General features: G+C 39.8%; 1 protein-coding gene across 1 annotated transcript in view; it reads right to left on the bottom strand.

Moving 5' to 3' along the window:
- Positions 1-23,976, bottom strand: part of SLC25A21 (solute carrier family 25 member 21) — a 514,916-nt gene extending 490,940 nt beyond the window's left edge. The window contains exon 1 of the mRNA XM_079767470.1: positions 22,179-23,976. Coding sequence (XP_079623596.1) covers positions 22,179-22,248 — 70 coding nt within the window. The 5' untranslated portion in view covers positions 22,249-23,976. The remainder of the gene's footprint in view (positions 1-22,178) is intronic.
- Positions 23,977-25,634: the final 1,658 nt, after the last annotated feature.

Below are 25,634 nucleotides of genomic sequence, written 5' to 3'. Positions count from 1 at the left end.
AAGAGAATTTAATTAAACTTAAACGCTACACCTTACTGTAGAATTTCATTTGTGTCTAGTAAGTTAGAATATTTTAATTCAGCAATAGGATTACTTCAAAAACCAGTTAATATGTAAGATGAATTAGCATTAAAAATAAACCAAAATGCTTAATCTTTAAAACAGTTTCCAAAAGTAAGCAAACATTAGCAGTTGAAAAGCTGGAGAAAAACAAATTAAAACATCACTGAATAATACATTCTAAAAACACACCATAGCTTTCCCTAATGTGACAGACATCACCAAAAATCCAGCTGAAAAGGATATTAGTGTCCAGGCTGATAAAATTGTCACAAACTATAACTGTAAAAGGTGGTGGTTATGGGTTTCTGAACAACCTCAATTCTTTTCTTCTTCCTGCCTATGTTTGGATCAGTTGATAGCATGGGCCATGGGAATTTCAGGTCATGCATTCTGCCTTGGTAAGAGAATCACGCTAAGAACTTTCCGGCACTATGTATGGAACAACTTAAAGGCGAGAAGTGTGTCTTCCTCATCTTGCATGCCCATTGCCTAGAACTGCAGCTGGCACATATCTGCAGGTTGGTAATGAGTGGTCAATGCATAAATGAGTAATGAAAGGAACGTCTAACTAAAAACCAAGAAATTTTGCCCTGGTTCAGTTTAAACTATCTACTAATAAACTGCCTTAGTTTTCCCACCTATAAAATGAGGCTAATTTTTGACCTCCACCCTCACTGAAGCTTTACGAGAAATGAATAAAAACGTACGTGCAAAAGTATCTGGAAAACTCCCAGTAGTAAACAAGTGTAATTATTATGATGATTAGCAGCAATACATTGTGGGACAAAAGCAGGTTTACAGTTGTGAGTAGGTGAAATCGAGGTAATTCCTGTAATATTATTTATTAATTATTGCATTATTCTCCATAAGAAAAACTATAAAACTACTTTGTCCCACTCTGTATATGTAGGTTAAAATTACATATGCATAGAAACTGAATATATATGCATAGAAACTGAATATTTTAAAAATTATGTTGCAAAAGCTTAAAATTGAATTAACTTGCTCACCAAAATAATGTAACATGTTAAAATATAGACAAATTCACTTTGGAAATAAAGAACTGGGCGCTAAGAAATCCTTTCGGAAATGTTATCTTGTGGTATCATTGTTTTAAACTTTATAAGATTTTGAGAACTTGATAATTAATGTCTTTGTGGATTACCAGGAAGAAACTCAAATGTTCTTATATAGTTAATACAACTGAGTTTATCCCAGATATTAGCTTTCCCATTCCAAAAAATTTAATAATATACTGGATGGCTAAAGATGCTTCTTCAGCATAAGCAACATAAAAAGCATCTATTCTTATGTTGCCAGTGGTTTTCTCCAAAACTTAAACAAGCACAGATATGATCTAAGTGGGAAATGTTTGAAGTTATACTGATCTATGTGTTAAAATAGCACAGACTTATCTCTATTATTATTTCTGTCAATTAATTAACTCAAAACTTTTTTAAAAAACCACTAAAATGTAAAAAAAAAATAATTTGGCTTTGGTATAGTTTCCATTTTTATAACTTTCTCTGCACTTTGGTATCAGCTGGAGCAATTTTTTAAACGGTAAACCCTGGGCCCAACACCCCCTCCCCCCAAAGATGCTGGTTTAGTTGATCTGGGGTGTGGCCCGGGCATCAGGATTTTTAAAGTTACTCAGGTGATTCTGAGATGCCATCAAGGCTGAGAACCACTGCCTTGGAACATTACTGTCTTGGAGGGAAGAATACTAATAATAACAATAAACTGCCCATTTAGGGGTACATACTTGTGCCAAGTAGCTGGCTAAGCACTTCACAACAATTTTATGGGAAAAGATTGCTACTAATTCCTACTTTATGAATAAGGACTTGATAGTTAGAATGGGTAAGAAACTCTCCCAAGGTCCTGCCGCCGTCCCTGGGCTGAGAGGGAACTGCAGGGCAGTGGGAACTGTGTCGCTGACCGTCACCACGGTAGGAGCTATGCCTTAAACCAGATTCTATTTAAGGGCGAGTCAGAGTGCCAGTGAACCAAAGTGATGGCAGAATTACCTCCGGGGATATAAAGACACTAAAGTTAGCCAGATATTAGAAATGCCCATTTTTCTCCTTAGCCTGACTGTCAGAATAAATTGCAAACTTTCTCAAAATAGTAATGTTTGAGGCAAAGAACACTCCCAGGCAGTGTTCTGGTCTAGCTGCATACCTCTCAGTCGTCATGGACACAGGATGGAACAATGAAATCATTATTTGACTATTATTTTGTAGTTGCTAGTCAGCATAGGATTCTGTCTGCAAACTGTGTCTCTGCATTCCCTTTGGATCAGGGGAGCTGTCCCTCCTGGTAGTGACAGAATAACCACAAACAACACGAGCCCTTCTCAGGGGACAGTCATCTTTATCTGTCAATATTAGTCAGTTGAGAAACAGAGATGCAGGCAGCTGAAAAAACAGGCCGACTGTTTTAAGTTTACAGGTGGCCTTCTAATGGAAAGTTTTACACACTGAAATTCCTTTTTCAAGTTGAAAACGTTTGGACAAAAAGGGACAGAATTTGGCAGTATTTTAATGCAATGTGTCTAACCAGCTTGCGAAAACAAAAATACCAGATTTTAGAGAAGCTTGGTGAACCAAGCACCAGCCTCTGGCAAGCAGACTCAGCTAACTGTTACCACCCTTCCTATGCTACACATTCCTCATGGTTAAAATCAGATCAGCCACACGTACCTGTTATCACAGGGCCTGGTATACACAGCACACTTAAGAAATGTTTTCTGAATGAGTTCATGGACATTGGGGAGAACTAATTCAAAAAATATTTCTGAAAATCAAATTCTGTACACAGTAACATAATAATGTCAGCATGTAAATAATAGGTCAGCAGCTTAAAGCCCAGCTAGAAAGTATTTTGATATGTATGTTTATTTGCTCATGCATCTGAGTGTGGGTGTGTGTTGTTTGCTTGGGAGAAACCAGAATGAAAACACCAAAAGGCATTAGACTGACAATTCTACAACCACTAGCAGCAAGGATCAGATACTTGGGGTTCCATGAAAGATACCTGTTGTGCTTTCCCCAACGTTTTGGGGCAATGGAGCAGACAGGGCCAGTTTATTTGGTCGGTGGCTCAAAACCTTTTTCCGGATTGGCCTATCATAACTTAAACATTTTTGTGGGGAAAGGCACTGCTTGGAGCCTATCCCAAGGAATAAAGTACAATTAATTAAACTGATCAATTTAGCTACTACAATAAAGTTTTCCTACAATAAAGTCAGGGTTTTAAAAAATCAGATTAGACAGCTATTTACCAAAGTCAGAAGAGTGTGGGGTGCCATGCTGGATAGCCCTGGATAGTCCCTGAGGGAGAACGTTGGATGTCGGGGTTGAGGGATTGGGAAAAAAAATACAGAAACTAATGAGAAAAGGAGAGACAGTTAATTATAGGTTTGGCTGATAACTTTGCCTTCAAATCTTGGGAAAAGGGCTGACAGACCCTAGTAAATCTATACATCAGCAGTTGTCCATCAGGTGGTCTCTCTATCACTGGGTGGGATATTGAAATAGCTAAATTAAGAACAAGGTCTTCATTGCTTGTCTTGGTTAATAATGCTTGATACAATTTGCTCCAAATAATACCCTGCAATGTTAAGATCCCCAAAATTACTATGAATGATGAATATAATTGAATACCTACACAAATATAAATGCCTTTTTCTTTTAAAGAAAGTAGGTCTTGGGGGAAGGGAGCGCCTCAAGCTATTTGATAGGGTGACCTGTGAGATGTGAATTGAGAATCACTCCTATAGACCCTCTATGAAATATTGAAAAGGAAATTTCCAGAAGCAACCTAATGACTCTATTTTGGGAATAGAAAGACCACTACATCTGGTGAAAACTAAGATTATATTAATGATATCCAGGTTTGAGAACAAAACAAAACTCTACCACCCCAAATTAGAATTGAGCAAAAATAAGATTAAGTTTCTAGAAGGTAAACACAAAAATACAGTTTACATTATAAATTGTAGAACAGAATTATAGTTAGCATATGCTCACTAAATAGTGTGTCACTCATCTATGAATATATTTTTCAATGTTTGGAATATGCCTAAATACTTCTATGTGTTTCCCTCTCCATTAATAACTCTTACTGAGTGCTGGGCACAATTATAAGCATTTTTCATGTATCAACCCAACTGATCCTTCCAACAACCTTATGAAGTACATTGCAATGTATCTCTATTTTATAGATGAAGCATGGAAATTTTAAACTGCCTGCCCAAGGAAACACATTTAGTGAGTGTTAGAGTCAGAATCTGATGCCAGGTAAAGCATCCGGATTCCCTCAGGCCACCACCTCCCTGCATTACCTCTACTCATTCTGTAAGGTAAAGTTCACTATTAAATTTTCCTCTTTGTTGATTGATCTCATTTGTACCTATTTCATTGCTTAGCTCCCATAATTGTACTCAAAAGTTTGCCATCTATGTAATTATTTTTGGAAAGCTATGTAATTTCCAAAACAAAGATCTGAGAACAAAAATGAGGTAGATCAATGTTTTCATATATAGTATATATATTTCACACACACACACACACACACACACACACACACACACACGTGCGCGCACGCATGCGGATGAGTTAAATAGCTCCTTGGGATAGCAGAGTAGGAATTTAGTAGATAAGAAGAGAAAATTAAGATTAGGTTGCTATGACCCCACTGAAGAAGTACCCTGTCATGTGACTACATGTTTCTCTATGTTTCTGCAACACATGTGGAAATGACTCAGCTGTTCCTGAGGGGGTGTGGGGCAAGCAGAGAGATTGACTTAAAAAAACACAACTAACTCAGCGGCCTTTGAACTTGAGAAAAAATACCTACTTCCAAACAGCAAGCAACTTAACCATCAGTCTATACTTCTTATCATCATCCCTAGGAAACCAGGTGTTGGGAAGAAAGAAGGCCACATTCATGTGTAGTCAAGATCCAGGAAGACATGTATTCAGGCTTGCAGAATCAATGGGAATTTAAGCACCTAGGATTAAAGTACCTCCAAGATTGACTTCTACTTAGAACAATCAGAGCAAAAAAACTAAGACCCTTTGGATTTCCATTTTCTCCCTTTGCAGCTATCCCATATAATAATCCCATATAATAAAAGGGTAAAATGCAAATTGACCCTAACAGTGGAACGACTGGGAACAATCGATCATAACATGCACTGACCACCAGGGGGCAGATGCTCAGTGCAGGAGCTGCCCCCTGGTGGTCAGTGCGCTTCCACAGGGGGAGCGCCGCTCAGCCAGAAACTGGCTCATGACTGGCCAGCGCAGGGGCGGTGGAGGGAGCCTCTAAGGATGTCCAACTAATGGCTTAGGCCTGCTCCCTGCTAGTTAGACATCCCCCAAGGGCTCCCGGGCTGCCAGAGGAATGTCTGACTGCCAGCTTAGGCCCAATCTCCCAGCGAGTGGGCCTAAGCCACCAGTTGGACATCCCTTGAGGGGCCCCGGACTGCGAGAAGGCGCAGGCAGGGCTGAGGGACCCCACTCCCCACCAAGTGCACGAATTTTCGTGCACTGGGCTCTAGTTAAGAATAAAAGGAATAGTAGGCAGTGTGGTTTCTGGGGTAATGTCTAAATTTGGTGGCAGGTGAGCAGCAATGATTCTCCTCACCACTGATGACATGCATTAGGCATGGAGGGAACTGCACCAGCTCCTTCAGATCATTTAAGAAACAATGTATGCTCTAGTACCTTGATGAAAGGTTTAAAGTTTTTTAAAGTAACACTCAAAATTGAGAACCAAAATAAACTGGCATTCATTTAGTCATCTATATATTCATTCAACAAATGTTTATTGAGTCCCTATCCTGTGCCAGGTTCTGTTTTAGGCACTGAGGATATAGCAGGGTACCAAAGAGACCATGATGGTTATTCTCAGGAAGCTTAATGTTTACTGATAGAAATATGAAGACCATGTCTTAATGTTATTATTGTACATCAAGTTTATTTGACAATTAATATTATTCATTTTTACATTTAAATAAACATGTCAGTGTCACAGCTCAACCAGAAGGTTGCTGGTTCAATTCCTGGTCAGGGCACATGCCCAGGTTGCAGGTTCAATCGCCAGTCGGGGGGGGGGGGGGGGGGCGTGCAGGAGGCAGCTGATCTATGGTGCGCTCCCACATCAATACTTCACTCTCACACTCTCACATAGATGTTTCTCTCTCCTCCTCCTTCTATCTCAAAATCAATAAAAATGTATTTTTTTAAAAGTGTGACTTCCCTCATGTTTATTCAAATGAAAGAATACATAAATTCATGTAAACTGCACAAATCATAACCCCAAAACAGACATTTTCCAATGTAGAAATCATTCATTTGCTAACAACCTACACCTACTAATGACCACTGCAACCCCCATTTTCTCTTACCTTGAAGCCCCTTTATTACGCAGTTCTTTGGTTCCCACTTCCCTTTTGGTCCTCTTCTGCTGTCTGACTACTCAACCTTCATACATGCATCCACTCATCCATCTGCACACATATGTGCCAGGAACAAATATGTGGAGTGAGAACCTCTGGAATCCATTTACCCTTGTCCCTTAGGACCAGAGTCTCTCTGAGGTTGAAAGAGACCTAAGATGCTTCTACTCATTAAGACTCTCAATATGCAAAAAAGTAAAGAACTGCCAACCTAAAAGGCTTATTAAAATGTAGTTTATTTTAGATACCTACATTTTACATATTAATGCATTTAACACACACAATTGCAATGACAAAGGCAACAACTTTATGTCTAGTTTTATTAGAAATAAATGTCAAAAGTTTAAATTTATGAGGTCCTCTGTGAACGTAAGGCCCCATTCAAATGGCCTTCCTGGTCCTGCTCGCACCCTTTTCCTCCCAGCTTCTAGCACATCCCTCTCATTGCCAAAGAAAAGACACCAGGCTATCTGCACATATGAGCACTCAGTCTCATTCCCTACTGCTAGCATCCCCAGAAATCTCCAGGGAAGTAAACCTCACAAGAGCACAGGTCCCTAGACTTAGGCTTAACCCTTTGCACTCGCTTGCTTTTTTCTCGATTCCTTTATTCTAATGCTAACCGTGTCGAGTGATATCCGACATCCGAGTGCAAAAGGTTAAGGGTCCTATATGCCCTGGGGTTCAGGGCTCCTATTAGTGGTATTTCACACTTAGTACAAGTTTTAAAAAATAAGATTTCTGTGGCTCCCCCACAAATTAAATAACATGATGTTCTAGGGGGAAATGCACCCTGATTGCAAATCCCTAACCTAAAACTACAGATTCCTGGAACATGACTTACACATTTATGGCATTACATGAAACTATATTTTTTCTCATCCATGGTAACTGCATTTCTTTTATTTTTCTTATATATTTGTCTTATATGTTTTTCCTATACATGGTAACTGTGAGTCTTTTTTTAAAAATTTAGCTTGCTCACAAAAATACTTGCCATCAATTTCTTACATAAATCATGGAAAGTAACAGACTTCCTCTTTGAATTTACAATATAAATTATTTCTGTATATAGTTATACGCAAGAAGCAACTATGCATCTTATATTGGTTATATGTCCTATATTCCATTCTAGAAAGCAAATCATACTGTTTAGCATAGGACCATTTGCATTGAGATATACCTTAGGTCAAAAAATAAAAGTTTTATTTTTAATGCTGCTCTGTGAAACTACCACTTCTACAAGGAATATCCCCTCTACAATTGGCAAAATAAGATACTACAAAAGAGTTCAAAGTACTTGGCTTCTAAACTGAAAGATATTTTCTTTACCTCTGCTACATTTATGGCACATAAGCAAAATAGGTCTCAATAGAAGTGTATTGCTTTGTGGTAAATGCAATTTAAATAAAAACAGATTTATTGAGTGGCTATTATAGTCTAAACACTATGCTAGACCTGGAGATTAAAAATAAAATGAAGATTTGGTCTTTACCTAATGAGGGCTCACTCTTCGCAAGACTTAAAAAACAAGAAATAGATCCAGTATCTTTTAAATTAATCACACACAAAAAACTAAAGTAATTGTGAAAAGCATCCATGTAGAGTGAAACATAATACTATGAAGTATGTCAGCATGCCAATGAAAACACTTTTAATACATATAATAATGGATAACGGCTATTTAAATACCTGCTATTGAATGGGCAGATAATACATTTTTAAACTATGGAATATATAAATCCAGCAAGGGTCACATAGACATTATTACCATTGCTTTTTAAAAATAGTAATAATAACTTGGGTGCTAGTTTCTCTACTTTTCTTTCTTTCTTTCCCCTTCTTTGTTTTTCTGTTGACCTTCTAATGTCCAGCATGTGTTCTCAAAAGAACAAGGTATAGGCCAATGCAGATCTCCATGAAAACATGAAGGAAACAGTAGAAAAAAAGACTCATTTCTTGATATTCAAGCAGGCAAACATGAGACTATATTGCTCTGTAAAAGAAAGATGCTGATATGTCTTACAATTTTTATATGACATTCCTACTTTCAATTAATACAAAGTAAATATTTCCTTAGTATAATTAAAATTGCTCAATGAAAAATAATACTAAAGAGGCTTAGTATTTCTTATAGTTAGTAGTTTCAATATTCACCTTCTTTATAATTTTCCTAAAATGTCATAGCTGTATAGATTTCTCATTAAAAGAGAAAAAAATAATTTGTTTAACTTCATAAACATTTAAAAATTAAAAAAAATACATGGGAAAGTTACTAGTATACTACCATCTTGTGGTTAAAAGTTCATTTGCAGGAGCAAGGACTTCTGGTAGTTCCCGTTAATTAACTCCATAGTACAGTATGTATTAATCTAAAATTAAAAATTGAAAAAATCATGTTTGAAACTTATGTTCAAGAAAAATATATTTTCATATATCTCACTCACTTTCTTATGTTAAAGTCCAGTGGATTAAAACAAGAAATGACATTATGAGTGGCTACCTCAGAATTGTACACTTTGCACTCTAGGTCCTGCTCACAGAACCTTATAATTTACTATGAGAGTAATATACACTCTAACACTGAAACTTTAGGAAACAAAATTACGTACTCTAGGAGTTTCATTTTCACAAGGTAATCTCCAAGACCTACAAGCAAGCAATATGACATTTATGCTAAGCTTATTAACAATTTTTCTTTTATTCCAGAACTCTACTTTAATTAAGAAAGCAAGACCACCACAGAGAAAATAAATATTACAGCAACATTGTGTCTTCCATCTCTCTTAGATAAATAAACCTATTTTTCCATAAACTAAGAATAATAATTAAATTTAAAAATTAATTCAAAAGTTCAGTCCTCTATATTTTTCAGATGTATAATTCTCTACAATCTATGCAAGGCACCTGTTCCAAATGTTTTACAACAGTGGTATCTAATTAGAAGTTAACACACTTCTCCATCTGTCTGCAGAAAGCCTTTTCTTTTAGCATATTGCCAAAATTATAGGAAGACAGCGCCATCTAAAGGTATGCACAAGTACTGAATGGAGTTCTTAGTTTGCCCGCTGTGATAAAGGAGCCAAGCAGATGTATTGCCCTAGCCCTGCTCATTCTTGCATCTTTGGAGAAGTAATTTGTAATTTAATTTATCTCAAATTGTTTTAATCTATCTCTATAATGATTCTACAAAATAATTATAACAACAGCCACAACAACAATAATAAAAACTAATGTTTCCCATAATTGTATTACTCTGATTTTGGTACACTTGATGACGCATAAATATCGGTAACTTTTCCAAAGAAATAGCATTATGGCATGTCTCACCTCTCTCTTTCTCAATATCTCTCCCTCTCCTTCTCCCTCTCCCTTTCCCTCTCCCTCTCCCTCTCCCTCTCCCTCTCCCTCTCCCTCTCCCTCTCCCTCTCTCTGTAAAACTTTTAGCCATAATTCTATTTTAGGTGTCATTCAATTCTATTGAAACATATATTTTATTATTTTTTCTCCAGAGTTATATCTTCCTCCTACAATAGTCCATTCTAGTTTTTCCAGACAGTCAATTAAACTCACCCTTGCTATCAGATTCATGCAAACAAAAAGGCTCAAGATACCTATTTAATGCAACCTAAATTCCCTCATTTATCACAGACAGGTTTGTTTGTTCAATCTGCTTTGGGGCTGTTCTCACTCCAGTGAGTCATTCTGGTGTCTAGCTACATACGGGTTCAATTACCAATCACCTGAGAATTGAGACTCAGTTCATTCCTAATCAATTGCCTGTAGGGGCTGGAAGAAAAGGGGTCACCCATTGATGCGGACAGACCCCCTACTGGTTAATATGGAGGACTTCATACTTGTGCTATGGCTGATATTTAAAGATCTAGCTAAAGCAAGAAATGGCCTGTTTCACAAGGGCAAACCCTGTTTGTTCATCAGTATTCGAGTCCCAGAGCAGCTACAATATTTAACCCAACCAGAAGGACAAGAGGCCTTATGAAGGTAATACTCTGTATGCGGCTGCCAACCTGACTTCTCATTCTGCACACTATGGGGTAGTGGGTAGGAGCACAAGCTTTGAAAGCAAAGAGAACATAGTTTGAGTCCATGCTCTGTCACTGGCCTTGAGCAAGTTATTTAATTTCTCTGAGCTTCACTTCCCTCATCTTCAAGAAATTATAAATTAATATAAATGATTTAAGCAAAGGAAGGTGCTTTGCACTTAGTAATCTATATAATAAAAGCCTAAGCGACCGTTATGGCGGAACAACCAGAATGATTGGTCACTATGATGCGCACTGACCACCAGGGGGAAGATGCTCAACGCAGAAGCTGCCCCCTGGTGGTCAGTGTACTCCCACAGGGGGAGCGCCTCTCAGCCAGAAGCTGGGTTCATGGCTGGCAAGAGCAGTGGGGGTGGCAGGAGCCTCTTCCGCCTCCGTGGCAGCGCTAAGGAGCAGTGAGCTGAGTGGTAAGGAGCAGTGAGCAGGGAGGTGGTAAGGAGCGAGGGGTCCTGGACTGAGAGAGGGCGCAGGCCAGGCTGAGGGAACACCTCCCCGCCCCCCCCCCCCGCACAAATTTTGTGCACTGGGCCTCTAGTTATTCAATAAAAGTTAGTACTTAAAATTTATCTTGCAGTTTCCCATTTGTCTTATTAAAATTATTGACTAGATAATTAGGTAGGATCCACCTAACCCAAACAAGCACCCAGAGAAATTCATTTGTGACTTCTTAAGACAGCAAAAAGAATGAATGAGAAAGACTCAACTCAAAATAAGGATGAGTGCAACTATATAAAAAGAGAAAATGGTACTTGAGGGTCTAATATCAGTTTCAAAATTTAGCTCGGAAACAGTTTTGAAAATCATTAGAGTCCACGTGACTCTTGATTCCATGTTATTTTTTTCTATTAGAAATTGTCTGCAGAGCACAAAGGAGTTGAATATATAGATCCAACAGTATCTGCAAGTGGATAATGCTGAAGCCAGAAAGCAGATGGGCTTGTTCAGGGAGATAACAGAGGGCGTAGGGCAGAGAACTTTAGAACCCTGAAGAACGTAATTTTTTTTCAATTACAGTTTATGTACAATATTAGATTATTTCAGGTGTAGAACCCATTGATTAGAAATTTATATAACTTAGGAAGTCTTTACCTCGCTAAAACTAATACCCATCTGATACCATATATAGTTATTACAATAATATTGACTAAATTCCCTATGCTGTACTTTGCATCCCCATGACTATTCTATAACTGCCAATTTGTACTTAATCTCCTCTCTTTTTTCACCCATCCTCCCAAACACTCTACCATCTGACAACTGTCAAAATGTTCTTTGTATCTATGAGTCTGTTTCTGTTTTGCTTGTTCATTTACTTTGTTTTTTAGATTCCACATATAAGTGAAATCATATAGCATTTATCTTTCTCTGTCTGACTTATTTCATTCAGCACAATACCCTCTAAGTCCATCCATGTTGTTGCAGATGGCAAGATTCCATTCTTTTTTGTGGCTGCATCATATTCTGTTGTATTTAAGCACTACTTCTTTTTTTTTTTTTTTAATCCTCATCTGAGGATATTTTTTCCATTGACTTTTTTAGAGAGAGTGGAAGGGAGGGAGGAAGGAGAGAGAAAGAGACATCAACATAAGAGAGACACATGGATTAGTTGCCTCCCACTCGAGCCCTGACCGGGGCTGGGGATGGAACCTGCAACTAAGGTACATGCCCTTGACCGAGAATTGAACCTGTGACCCTTAGGTCCAAGGGCCAACACTCTAACCATTGAGCCAAACCAGCCAGAGCCACTTCTTCTTTATTAATTTCTTGATGAACACTTAAGTTGCTTCCATATCTTTGCTATCTATAATAATAAAAGCATAACATGCTAATTAGAGTGGACATCCTTCCAGATGACCTTTCAGACAAAGCTGGGGCTGTGAGGGAAGCCCAGGTCCCCGGTGTCAGAGGGAAGCCGGTGCCAGCAGCGGGGGAAGGAAGGCCTACTCTTGCATCAATTTCGTGCATCGGGCCTCTAGTTGTAAATAATGTTGCAATGAACATATGGGTTCATATGTCTTTTTGATTTAGTATTTTGGGTTTCTTTGGATAAATAGCTAGAAGTGGAATTGCTGCGTCCTTCTTTGTCTTTGTTATAGCCTTTGTCTGGTATAAGTATTGCTACCCAGCATTTTCTTTGTTTCGTTTTCATGAAATATCTTTTTATATAGTTTTTACTTTCATTCTGTGGGTGTCCTTGGACCTGAAATGAATCTCTTATAGACAGCATAAGTAAGACAGGAAGTTGAGTAGGGCGGGGTCTCAGGGAATCATCAGGGTGGGGCTAACAGTGTTAGGTTGATGGAGACTCAGATAAGGCCAGGCCTGTGCCTGCAGAGGGAGGGCTCAGCAAAGAAACAATGACCTCAGCCAGCAAGTCTGTCTGGAAGAAAGCTGCCTCTCCTGCCCTCATCCCAAAGCTAGACACTTCAGTTCCTCCTCATATGTCTCTGGAGACTTTGAGCTGCTGCTCCCGTGCTGGAGCTCAGAGCCAGTGAGTTTAAATAAGTCCATGTGTGGGCCCTTTAAGAGGAATGCCTGGGAGTTCAGCAGCCCTCAGTCTCACTCAGCCACCATCTCAGCCTCCTTGGTTTTCACAGCTACAAGTTATGGGGAATTCTCTTCCTGACACTGGAACCCTGGGCTGGGGGGCTCGGTGGGGAATGAGATCCCTGGCTCCTCAGGGGCACCTGCACAGCCAAGATAATCCTCCCAATTTTTATCTGCCACATGTGGGTGTGGGACCAGCCCATTAGTCTTCACCCCTCCTACCAGTCTCAATGTGGCTTTTTCTTTATATCCTTAGTTGTAGGATTCTGTTCAGCTAGATTTCAGGCAGTTCTGAATGATGATTGTTCCGTAGTTTACTTGTAAGTTTGATGTGGTCATGGGAGGAAGTAAATACAGTGTTTACCTACTTCACCACCTTGAACATCAATTTTTGAGGAAAGGGAAAGAAGAGAGACAATAAAAAAGTGATGAGATAGAAAAAGGGGGTAAGAGTCAATAGCAGAGACAACTTTAAAAAGACAAATTGGTCAGAGATGTGAAATTCCACAAACATTAAGTAAAATTAGGAATGAAAACCAGTAGTTAACAGTTTCAGCAGAAAGGTAAAGTCAGATATGCCAATTGCATTGGGTTGAAAACTGAGTGAGAAACTTTTCACAAAGTTTTACATTGAAAGGAAAAGAAACACAGGACCATAGCTTGAGATATGTGATGTGAATATGAGAAACACAATATGAAAAGAAAAATACAATTGAGTTGTGTCCCCCAAAAAGGTGTTCAAGTCCTAACCTCTGGTATCTACGAATGTGACCTTATCTGGAAATAGGGTCTCTGCAGAAGTAATCAGGTTAAGATGAGCTAATAGTGGATTACTAGAGTGGGCCCTAATCCGATGAGTGGTGTCCTCATAAGAAGAAGGTAATTTGGATACAGAGACGGAGACAAATAGCGAGAGAAAGCCATGTGACAACAGCCAAAGAACAAGAGGATTGTTGGCAACTGCTGCAAGCCAGAAGAGAGGCATGGAACACATTCTCCCTCAGTGCATCCAGAAGGAACCAGCCCTGCCCATACTTTGATTTCAGACCTGTAGTCTCCAGAACTGTGAGACAATAAAGTTCTCGCATTATAAGCCACCCAGTTTGTGGAACATTGTTCGAACAGCCCTCGTAAATGAATACAAGGACTACTGATAACAAGCAAAAGATACAGACCTAACTGAATGCTTACAATGAGCATAAAACATGATCACAATAAAGTATGGAAATAACTGACACAAACACAAAGGAATTTAAAAGGAAAAGACAATTGGTGAGAAAAAAATCAGTTAAAATCTAGAATAATTATAAGAAATCCTGTTTCATTCGTTTCCATGTTAAGATACCACCTACTTTAATCATAATGACATTTGAAAATAATTTGTATATCTCTTTTCATTTCGGGGTCCTGAAATGAAAAATGATGCATAAATTTAAAAAAATTATCATGGGCCTCTCCCAGAATATGGCAGAGATTTTAGACCTGAAGGTAATTTTTTTTCACTTTGTTTACTGAATGATTACAATGAAAGAAAATATTGTTGAAAGAAAGCATGTTGCAAGTATCGGTTGTCTGATGAACCCTAAAAATAATATTCTGTAGCTTGTGCTTCTGATATTTATTCATTTATACAGTCAACAAATGTTTCTGAGTACCTACTGTGGTGTACCTAAAACACCAGGTTCTTGTTGCTCTGAGATATCGTAGTCAAGAATAGGGTGGGAGAGTGCAGCAGGGGGTAGGTGAGAAAGGGCTGCTTTAATAAGGTTTTCCTAAAATGTGTAGAAGTTGTTTCATGTCAACTGAATCATGTACCCACTTACTATACTTATATATTTAATATGTCATTCAATTAAGGACAGTAAAATAAGAAATCATTTGAAATGTGGTTATGCAATTCTTATTTGATTTGTTCTTAAGTTCACATTTTTGAGATCTTTCTTTAAAAAAGATAAGACTACATTTTACTTAAAACACATCCCTTAAAGGTATTTTATAATTAATTTGAGCAGTAGAGTTGCTTCCTCCTATGTGGTTGAAATAAGGGGAATTTTTCCTCCCTAATTACCCAGATAATGGGTTCCAGCCTCCCTTTGATGTGTCATAAAGGCTCACCTGTTTCACTACAACCTGCTATTTATTATCAAACAATTGCAGTTTCCCAAATCCCAAATTTCCAAAGGTGCCATTTATCCAAATCACATGTGTGTCCCCTTTGCACCCATTCTAAAAAAGAAATTTCCTTGATCAAAATTTTAACCTTGATTACCCCCCGGTGCATCAGCCCTTTTATTACCTAGTCCAAATTAAAATCTACTAGTATGCATACTGCCTGTTAAGGCATTTCTTTTAACTGCATTTTAACTATCATGGGTTTGGGTAAGAAAAGATAGAAATCTTGTGAAAATGAAGGTATATAAGATGAGGAGTTTAAAAAATAAGTTTTAAAATTACCCTATGCCTTTTACAGTGACCTTTTTAGGTTGAAAGCCTGGAACTCCCCCATCAGGACAATGCACATTTCACATGTACTCTCAATAGCTATTCTCCCAGAAGCCTATCCATGAAGCCCACAATTCCCTCCCCTCAAACAGGTCTTTCACTTCACTTTCTCATTTGACCCCTTGAAAGTGATTAATGAGATAAACTGTACAAAGTACTTGGAACTGTGTCTAATGCAAAATTGGAAAACTTGCTTGCACAATATAGAGAGAGTGATTGAAGATGCACTGGGGTGTGTACCTACAAGATACAGGGAGCGAGGGGAGGCTGGAGAGGAGGAAACAGTAGCCTGTATGTTGTGAAAAATAAATCAGTGTCCTGTCAGCACAGTGATCATGTAAATGATATATGGAGGGGGAATGTTCTAGAAAACATTCTGAATGGAACTTACAGACTTCGAGAAATCCCATATAATAAAAGCCTAATATGCTAAGTGTCCAGTTGTCCAGTGACAGTTCAACTGTTCAACCAATCAAAGCGTAATATGCTAATGATATGCTAAGGCCTCTCAACCACTCGTTATGACGTGTACTGACCACCAAGGGGCAGACAGTAGACTGGCCAACCAGTCACTATGACATGTGCTGACCACCAGGGGGCAGACAGTCGACTGGTTGACCAGTCGCTATAATGTGCACTGACCACCAGGGGGCAGACGCTCCGACCACTAGGTTAGCTTGCTGCTGGAGTCCAGCCAATCGGGACTGAGTGAGATGGGCCAGACACGCCCTGGAGCCCTCCCACTACCCCTCCTCGGCTGGCCAACCTCCTGCGTCCCTCCCCACCCTGATTGTGCACTGGTGGGGTCCCTCGGCCTGGCCTGCACCCTCTCGCAATCTGGGATCCCTTGGGGGATGTCGGAGAGCTGGTTTCAGCCCAATCCCACAGGCAACTCCCCTTGGGAGGGCATCAGACGCAGGACTCACCCAGAGGGGCCTCACCCATGCACAAATTCGTGCACCAGGCCTCTAGTATGAGTATAAGATTCTGGGAGGCAAGAGGAGAAGGGTCCTAGAAATGCCACTGTGGAAGGGGACTCAGTGTGGACAGGGCCTGGCATGCCTGCAGGAAGGAGCCTGACAACTCCTGGTAAGAGCAGGTCTCTCAGAGGTTTGAGGGGATTTCAGCAAAGACCCTAGGAGACTCTGAAGTTGGGTGCAAAAGCCTTATGACATCTGAATGAGCCTAAAAGGATCCTACATGACATGAGATAAGAACCCCATGAGCTTTGGAAACACATGGAAGAGCCCAAACTGGTCATTAGGGACCATGGGAGGGACTGAGGGGAGCCGTGTTCCTGGCTCCAAGGAAGAGACATGCGTAAAAGAAAACCTTCTGGAGCCCTGCTGATGAGCAGACAGTGTAATGGTGTGGGGTTTGAGAGGGGAGGGGGTTTGAGGCTCAGGGACCTTGGAAGCTCTAGTAAATTTGGGTAAATTCAGTCAGTGTTGCTGTCAGGTTTGCTGCCAATCCATGTGTCTTTGTGAGAAACAAAAGAAGGTGTGTGTCCCCCCGCCCTGCAGGTAGATACATCTCTGCTCTGTTTTACACAGACGATGAATCAGAGCATGGGCTACATTTCAGTTCCCACTTGCTCCAGTGGCCAGAGTCCTTTTGCAGGCAACCATCTATCTGCTCAACTGCACATAGAGGCCCTGGATGGATTGAGAATTTTCTTTTGGCTGAAAGCTAATTTGTGCCCACACACATGAAACTATTTGGACAGAGCAAGATACTATTTAGCAGGAAGACTATAAGGATTGCATTTGTAGATAAAAGTTCTCCTAAGGCTGTGGTTGGCAAACTGCGGCTCGCGAGCCACATGCGGCTCTTTGGCCCCTTGAGTGTGGCTCTTCCACAAAATACCACGGCCTGGGCGAGTCTGTTTTGAAGAAATGGCGTTAGAAGAAGTTTAAGTTTAAAAAATTTGGCTCTCAAAAGAAATTTCAATCGTTGTACTGTTGATGTTTGGCTCTGTTGACTAATGAGTTTGCCGACCACTGTCCTAAGGGATGCAAACTAATAGGAGATACAGAGATAATAAGGGATAGCATACTTGACTTGATCTCTCCAACTTGTAAAAATGTCTGTCAATAGGAATAATATTCTCCTAGTCCCTCTCCTATCCTGATTTTCTATAGAAACAGTTGCATACTTGGGCAACCATACATAGGCAGGTTAATTAGACCCTCAGTACATTGGTTTCTTCATCCTGGAGCTGAGGTAAGGATTAAAAAATGTTAATACATGTAAAGCTTAGAACTGGGTCTGGCATTTACTATTAACACAATAAATGTTAGCCATTTTTTATTATTTGCACCATTCACATGTTAATGAGAATGTTAAAGCTGGATGCAGAGGCCATCTGGGAAACATTTATGCAGAAAATAGTTTTCTAGCTAAGCCTTGGAAAATGGATAGGATTTCAATAGGTAGAGAAAACAAGGGGAAGACATTTCCAGGCATTGGGAATAAAGGTGGAATATTCAAGTATGGTTAGCAGATATATTTAGCAGAAACCAAATGGAATGTGTAGGAAAGGGGTAGAAAATAAACCCGAAAGCTAAATTGAGGGCACATAATAAGGCATCCAGAATTCATTCTACTCTCTCTGGTCAGCAATAAAAAATCAAGAAATTTAACTTGAAACCCTCTGCAATCTGACTCCCACCCTGTGGGCTTCTTTTCTCAAAGGTCTTCTAATGCAGTGCTTCTAAAACTGGGAAATAAAAAACCAATAACTTGGGGACCTTTCTAAAATGCAGATTCTGATATGGTAGATCTTAAGTGAGGCCTGAGACCCTACATTTTTAACAAGTTTTCAGGGGTTACCATGCCCTGATGCTTATCTCAGGGTCTAATCTGGCGGCCCCTTCTCATTTTCATCCTTAACCCCTCTACACTGTTAGGCCTTGGTGATCTTCCTGAAACTCTCATCGTTGGCTTACGATTCAGATGCTACGACTTGAAGCTGAGAATGCAGACTAGAAGTCTATAAAACTCCAGTACATATTGACTTATCTTGAGCACACCTTTTATCCTATAAAACAAAGTTGCCATTGGTAACAATATCTGGGTATAATAGCTAGATACTCAAGGCCAGTCTTTAGATGCGTATTGTCCAAGCAACTGTCAGTACATCAATCTCTTTGGTCTTTTCATTACAAGTATTACAAACCGTCTTTTAATAAAACATAAGCTTATATTATTATAAAAGACACCTACTGCACATCTCATGATGTGTGTAGCTTCTCTGGAAAATAATTTCCCTCAGGTCCCATCCCACCCCCACCCCAACCATCCACATGGGCATTGGCTGTATTTGATTGGTGCAGAGGAGGGTCCCAGACCAATACTGGGTTATTTTGAGTCTTTCCTCAAGATTTTACACTAGAACTGAAAAATGGAAAACCAGTCTCTTGCTCTCTCTACAGAAATCAAGAGCATGTAAGCTCAGGAGCTATTGGGGAACACCTTCTGCCACATGGATTGAGGAGCAGACAACAGCAGGAAAAAGACTGATGAGAACACCACGAGCCCAGGGAAATAGCTCCACAGCACGGCACGTGGACAACCTTGCACCTCTCCACACAGACCATGTAGGCAAGGCTTACACAGTTGCCGTCAGACCCGAGTCTTGGCAGAATGCCCCGGGATTTCTTCTAGCGTGAGGGAGGATTAGCAGCCTGCTGAGGAGCTGCTGGGGCTGTTTCTCCCATTATCTTGTGGAAGGCTGCCACAAGGCCATTTCTCATAGATCTCCCTAATTTCAGTTGAGCACAAGAATTTCCACCTCACTCCCACTTAGAATAAAGCTACAGACTTCACTGTAAGTCTATAAAACTGCATGGCTGTGGTTCTGAGGGACCCACTGCTCATACAGCCTATCATCTGGCCAGTTCACTCTGGTGTTATCTGTGGAATAAGGGGCACAGGGAACTGACACCATAATGACTTGCTTTTGCTGTCTGTGTAAGTAATTAACTGTCTGGATCCATTTGGGCACGTTTACTCCTCACTGGGCAAATCTACGGAAGCACAGCAAGTCATCCTAACAGCTGTAGTAATATTACGTGTGACCCTATTATTAGCCACCACCTTGCTGCCATTTGACAAAGAGAAAAAGGAAGAGATGGCAAGAATTCATTCACTTTCTGAGTTCCCCTCAGTGGCCCAGCTCCTAATTCCAATCTGTTCCAGGAATGCATCCCAGACCTGAATGCCATGAGGTACGCTGGTATTTCTCTAATAAACCTCTCCAGCTACTTTTTCTTTCCCCTTAAGAAATCCAATCTCAGTGGAACCTTAAGCTTTGCCCAGCTGGCAAAGGTTCCAATTCAGTGGAACCTTAAGCTTTGCCCAGCTGGTGTGGCTCAGTGGTTGAGTGTTGACCCATGAACCAAGAGGTTGCCAGTTCGATTCCCTCGAACCAGTTCCATGTTGTGGGTTCAATCCCCAGTGGGGGCATGCTGAAGGCAGCCAATTGATGTTTCTTGCTATCTCTCTTATCCCTCTCCCTTCCTCTCTCTCTAAAATCAATAAAGAACATATTTTTTTAAAATAAGAAATCCAGAATGCATTTTTAGCCTTTACCATCAAAAGATAACATAATACACATACACACACACACACACACACAAAGGTGTTGCATTTGATGACAGTTTCAGTAATCAGAACTCCAGTACTAGAGATTCACATGCATTTCCTGTATTTTTTAAAATTCTAACTCTCTAGTATATTAATTTATTTTTGGCCCTCGACCTAGTATATGTAATATGATTAGCCTACACTTATTAAAGTCCAATAAATATAAAATTTCATGAAAAAATTTAATTAAAATGTTATTGGCCAAGTAGAAGAAACTGTGACTCTTTTTTTGCTGTGATGAAAGTGTAAATTACTCCCACCATTTATCAATAATTCCATAGTACTAAATGTATAATCAACTATGCTATGTTTGATTTATCTTATAAATGTATTAATTTTCATTAATATTAGTTACAATTGTAAGAACATGGTGGAATCACATGTTATACTTGTGCCAAATATTTATCATCCAACAAAACAAATTAAGTAGGATTAGAGTTTGATCTGCATTTAACATCCCTTGAGTTTAGCTGTGTCTAATACATAGTATGATCATCTAAGCCAATATACAGATGATTGTGAATAATTAGTCATAATTTAGTATGTTTACCAATTAACTTCACTTTCCTATTTGGCCAGCTGAGTTGTTTTTTGTTTTGTTTTGTTTTGTTTGTTTGTTTTTGGTCAGGATCATGGACTCTGAATCAAGTGAGTCAGGGGCAGCTGCTAGAGCCTTGAATATTGTGGAATTTGACCAAAATGGTGAATAAGTTGGTGCAAATTCACCATCACTACAGAAAACTAACAAAAAAGCAGACAGTGGAGCCACTGACATCATAAGAATGGACAGGCATAACAGTTACAAATAATAAACTCATGTCCTGATTGCCATATTAATGAAATATCACCTTTATGAAATGTACAGATTGTAAGTGATACATCTGGCTGCTTGTGGTACCTCTGAGGTGCAAGTAGTTCATGACATAATGAAAACTGGTCATAATTTGTAGTGGTTCCTTATAAAAAGTCCAAAATCATTTGAAAATAAATTTTACTAGTGAAAGGTCATTGCTTTAATATGATTTATTAGAGTTACTATAATATAATTTATTAAGAGAATATCTACCTTTATATAAATGTTTTATAGTGATGAATGAATTATAGTAATTATTTTTACATTTATAATAAAATGCACCACAATATGTAAGATTAATTTTCAATCAACTCATAATCTGTATTTAAAATATGTTCCTATAACATAATTTCATGGGTAACTTTCTCTAGCCACTCTTAGCAATTATTTCCATGATTAGCATCACAACTTTTTTCTAAATGGTTTTTTTGCACACAGCATAACTCTCCATAAATTAACGTGAGCCCAATCTATCAAAGGTGTTTATATGTGTTAACATATGCGTTTAATTTTAATATGCCTGTGTAAGGCACGAATAGCCCCAAGCAAGCACAGTATGCAGCAAGAAGACCTGTGGCGTCCCGAGGTACACATTTTAATGAGGGAGGTCGGAGTTATGCAAGATCTGAGTTAACTCTGTAGAAAGAGGCGACAATTGAGAGCTAAACTAAGTCTGACAGAAATTGTCTCCTTTCAACTAAAACAAGCAGCTAGGCAGAAAGGCCTCCTCCAAGCTGCAGGCCTCGCGGCTGCCCACCTTGCTTTTCAGCCTAGGAACCAAGGAGGCGGGGAACCCCCGAGCGGCCGCGCGAGCGCCCGGGCGACTTGACCCCGGGGCACCCGCCCGCTCCCGGCCTCCTTTGCTCTCACTCCGCCGGCGCGGGCGGTCGCGGCGGCGCGGCGTTGAGAGGAAGAAGGCAAACCTTGGAGACCTGTCTGAAGGCAGAACTTGGACTCTTGTCTGAGAAACAGACAAGTTTGGGGACACGCAAAGATTAAAAAAAGCGACTAGCCTCCGGTGGGGCGGCCTTACCTGCGGAACCACCGGCCAGGATCTGCCGCGAAGCCTCCTTCACGAAGCCGGCCTCGGCCTGGGCTGCCATCTCCGCGGGCCGCGAGGAAGGGCGAGCTCGGCGGCCTGAGTGCGGTGCCGGCCGGCGGAGCCTCCGGACCGAGAGAGCCCGGGCCGGGCTGGTCCTGGGCCGAGAGGCGCCGTGCGAGGCGGCCCCGGGCGCAGACTCGCTGCGGGATCGCCGCGGGTCCCGACCTGCCCGCTGCGCTTTCCCAAGGGCTCCTTCCCCGCTCGGCTCCCCGGCTCCACGAGGAGCCCTGCAGGAGGAGAGGCTCGCGGACGGGGTTGGGGCGGCCGGCCGCAGCAGGTCGGGCTGGGCTCCTGGTGTGGCGCCCACACGCTTCCCTATCGGGAGCCTCCTGCCGTTCGTGGAGCCGGACGCGCTGCCGCTGATAACACCAGGGAAGTGACCTGGCCGGGAGTTGCCGCCGCAGAGCTGGGCGACCCTTGCTCCTCCCGGCAAGCCGGGGCACAGTGCAGTTCTCAGTAGGGGACAGGTGGATCAAGTCCTTGCAGTTAGTTGTCCTGAAATTGTTAGCAACTAACTCAAAAGCAAATCCAATTTGCAATTATCTTACAATTGAGCTAATGCAGTACCATACCAAAAAAAAAAAAAAAAAAATGGTTTGGGCTTAAGGGAATTTATCTTATACCTCATCAATATGAGCTTTCTTTACTGAAAGATCAAAAAAGAAGAGGCCTTATTACAAATACGTCTCTTCGGTACCCCCAAAGGCCAGTGGTTCTCAAAGTATGATCTGAGGACCCCGCAATAGCCACGTAATGTGGGAGTTTGTTAGACAAATTCATGGCTCCACCCGGACCTGCTGCACCAGAATCTCTGGATATAAGACTCAGAAACCTGTGTTTTAGTAACCTGTGTTTTCCAGGGATGGTTATGAACACTCAAGTTTGTGAACCACTGACCTAAATAATCAAAGAACATTAAGGAACTACCAGTTATTCTCCATAAAAAGTTTAATTATTCATACTAACCCTGTAGGATACTTGACAAAAAAAAAAAATACTAATTTACTAAAACCACAACTTGCAAATGCTACGCAGGAGAAAAACAGATTCTAAAATTTTAATGGACTTAAAGGGTATTATGCTCAGTGAAATAAGTTAGTCAGAGAAAGACAAATACCATGTGATTTTACTCATTGGTGAAATTTAAAGAACAAAATAAACAAACAAAATTGAAACAGACACAGAGAGAGAACTGGTGGTTGCCAGAGTGGACTAGGTGAAAGAGGTGAAGGGACTAGAAGCACAAATTGGTAGTTACAAAATAATAACAGAATTAGGTAAAGCACAGGAAATATAGTCAATAAATTGTGATAACTGTATATGGTGCCAGTTGGGGTACTGGAAATATAAAAGGGAACATTATGTAAAGTATATAATTGTCTAACCACTAAGCTGTATATCTGAAACCAATACAAAATAAAATTAAAATAAAAAATAAAATTTTAGAAAAATATCAGGCGGGAGGAGATGATACAAGTAAAAGGAGAACAAGAAACTTTGGTACCCCTATTGTTATATTTCTTAAACACAGTATATAATACTAAATATATTTAGTTTGAACCATATAAAATTGCCATTTCTGAAGGCCAAAACCGTTGAATATCAGTGATATAGTGTGGTTCAATTTCATATAAATGATTTCTAATTAAATGCACAAAATACAAAAACTTGTTCACACATTGTTTTTCTTTCTTGGGCTGAACTGTTAAAAGCTGTTAATCATGATATCTAACTGTCAAATTTAAAGTGATAAATTGGAAAGACTTGTTGCTTATGTGGTTACATATGCAAAAATAAAGTTTCTCATATTTGCTTATATTTTTTATTAAAATTACTAAGCTTGAAATGTTTACCAAGAAATTGTTTTCAGAAATGTGTCCTTTCTAGATGAAGTAAAGCTTTTGAGCAATATATCAGTCTTTTACTAATTAAATAGGTCTTGAGTGTAATATAGAATCACTTATTCAATAAATATTGAGATCCTCATATATAAGTCCTAAAATAAAAAATTCAGAACTCATAGAAAACATAGTCCTTATGTTCCAATGAGAAAATGAATTTCCCAAGATCACAATGAATTAATAGTACAGCTAGATTTCAATTCCAGGATTCTCTCTTCTAATAGCAATTGGATTGTATATTTAAATATTAACAACAGGCCAAACTACATTCTGTCACACAGAAACCTAAAATAATTAAATTCCGCCAAATTAACTTTACTTATTCATATATAAGTAGGGAATTTTTTAAGTTAAAAAAATTTGTCACAACTATTAAACACCCAGGCACACACTGAACCAAATTATACATTCAATTAATTGGAAGCTTACTAAATTTCAGCACTTTCCTATATGCTGGTAATATAGCAATGTAATAGTTAAAATCCCTCATAGAGCCCAACCAGCGGTGGTTGAGTGTTGACCTATGAACCAGGTGGTCACAGTTCCATTCCTGGTCAAGGCACATGCCCAGGTTTGGATTTCAGGCTCAATCCCCAGTGGGGGGCATGCAGAAGGCAGGCAGTCAATGATTCTCATCATTGATGTTTATCTCTCTTCCTCTCTAAAATCAATAAAAAATACATTTTTTAAAAAATTCCTCATGGAGCATATAATGTAATGGAGGAGATCCAACCACATTGCAATGTAAGTAAATTTTACCTTCCCTAGATTGTTTCATGAAATACAATAATATTCCCAGGTCAAGATTTAAACTCAGCCTTTTGACATTATCTATTATTTCCATGAGTACCTTAATCTCTGAATTTTATCCTGAGGAGGTAGATGCATGCTTGTGATCTCACTAAGCCCTCAATCTCTCAAGACCCCTATGAATTCACTCAGGAGATCTCAGACATCCTTCCAAATACCCTGTAAGAAAATAGCTACCTCTTTTTAACCTCTGACTAGAACAAACTTTTAAGTTAAAAAAGCAAGGCTGGGTATCATATAATTTAGATCTACATCTCTAGAATAGTTGAGGAGATAGAGTCTAGGTATAAGAACATTCTAGAGCTTGTAAATCAGCCAGTGCCAATCCAAAGTCAACAAATAACCAATGTGCTAAGAGCTCTGATTATAGGATATAATTTATTTTTAGCCAAATTTGGCCATGGCTAATATTGGAATGCTGGGAGGTTTAGCACTGAGGAAAAAATGATAAAATGTACTTGACCTACTATTTCAGTTTCCCTACACTCAATCCAATCTATCACATTACTATTTTATTATTATTACTAGAGGCCTGGTGCACAAAATTCGTGCACGGGGGCGGGGGGTGTCCCTCAGCCCAGCCTGCACCCTCTCCAATCGGACATACCTCTCACAATCCAGGACTGCTGGCTCCCAACTGCTCGCCTGCCTGCCTTCCTGATTGCTCCTAACCACT

Source organism: Cnephaeus nilssonii, assembly GCF_951640355.1.
Source record: "Cnephaeus nilssonii genome assembly, chromosome: 4".
In the NCBI taxonomy this organism is placed as follows: domain Eukaryota; kingdom Metazoa; phylum Chordata; class Mammalia; order Chiroptera; family Vespertilionidae; genus Cnephaeus; species Cnephaeus nilssonii.
Note: the sequence above shows the minus strand (reverse complement) of the source record. Positions and strands in the feature narration are given on the sequence as shown.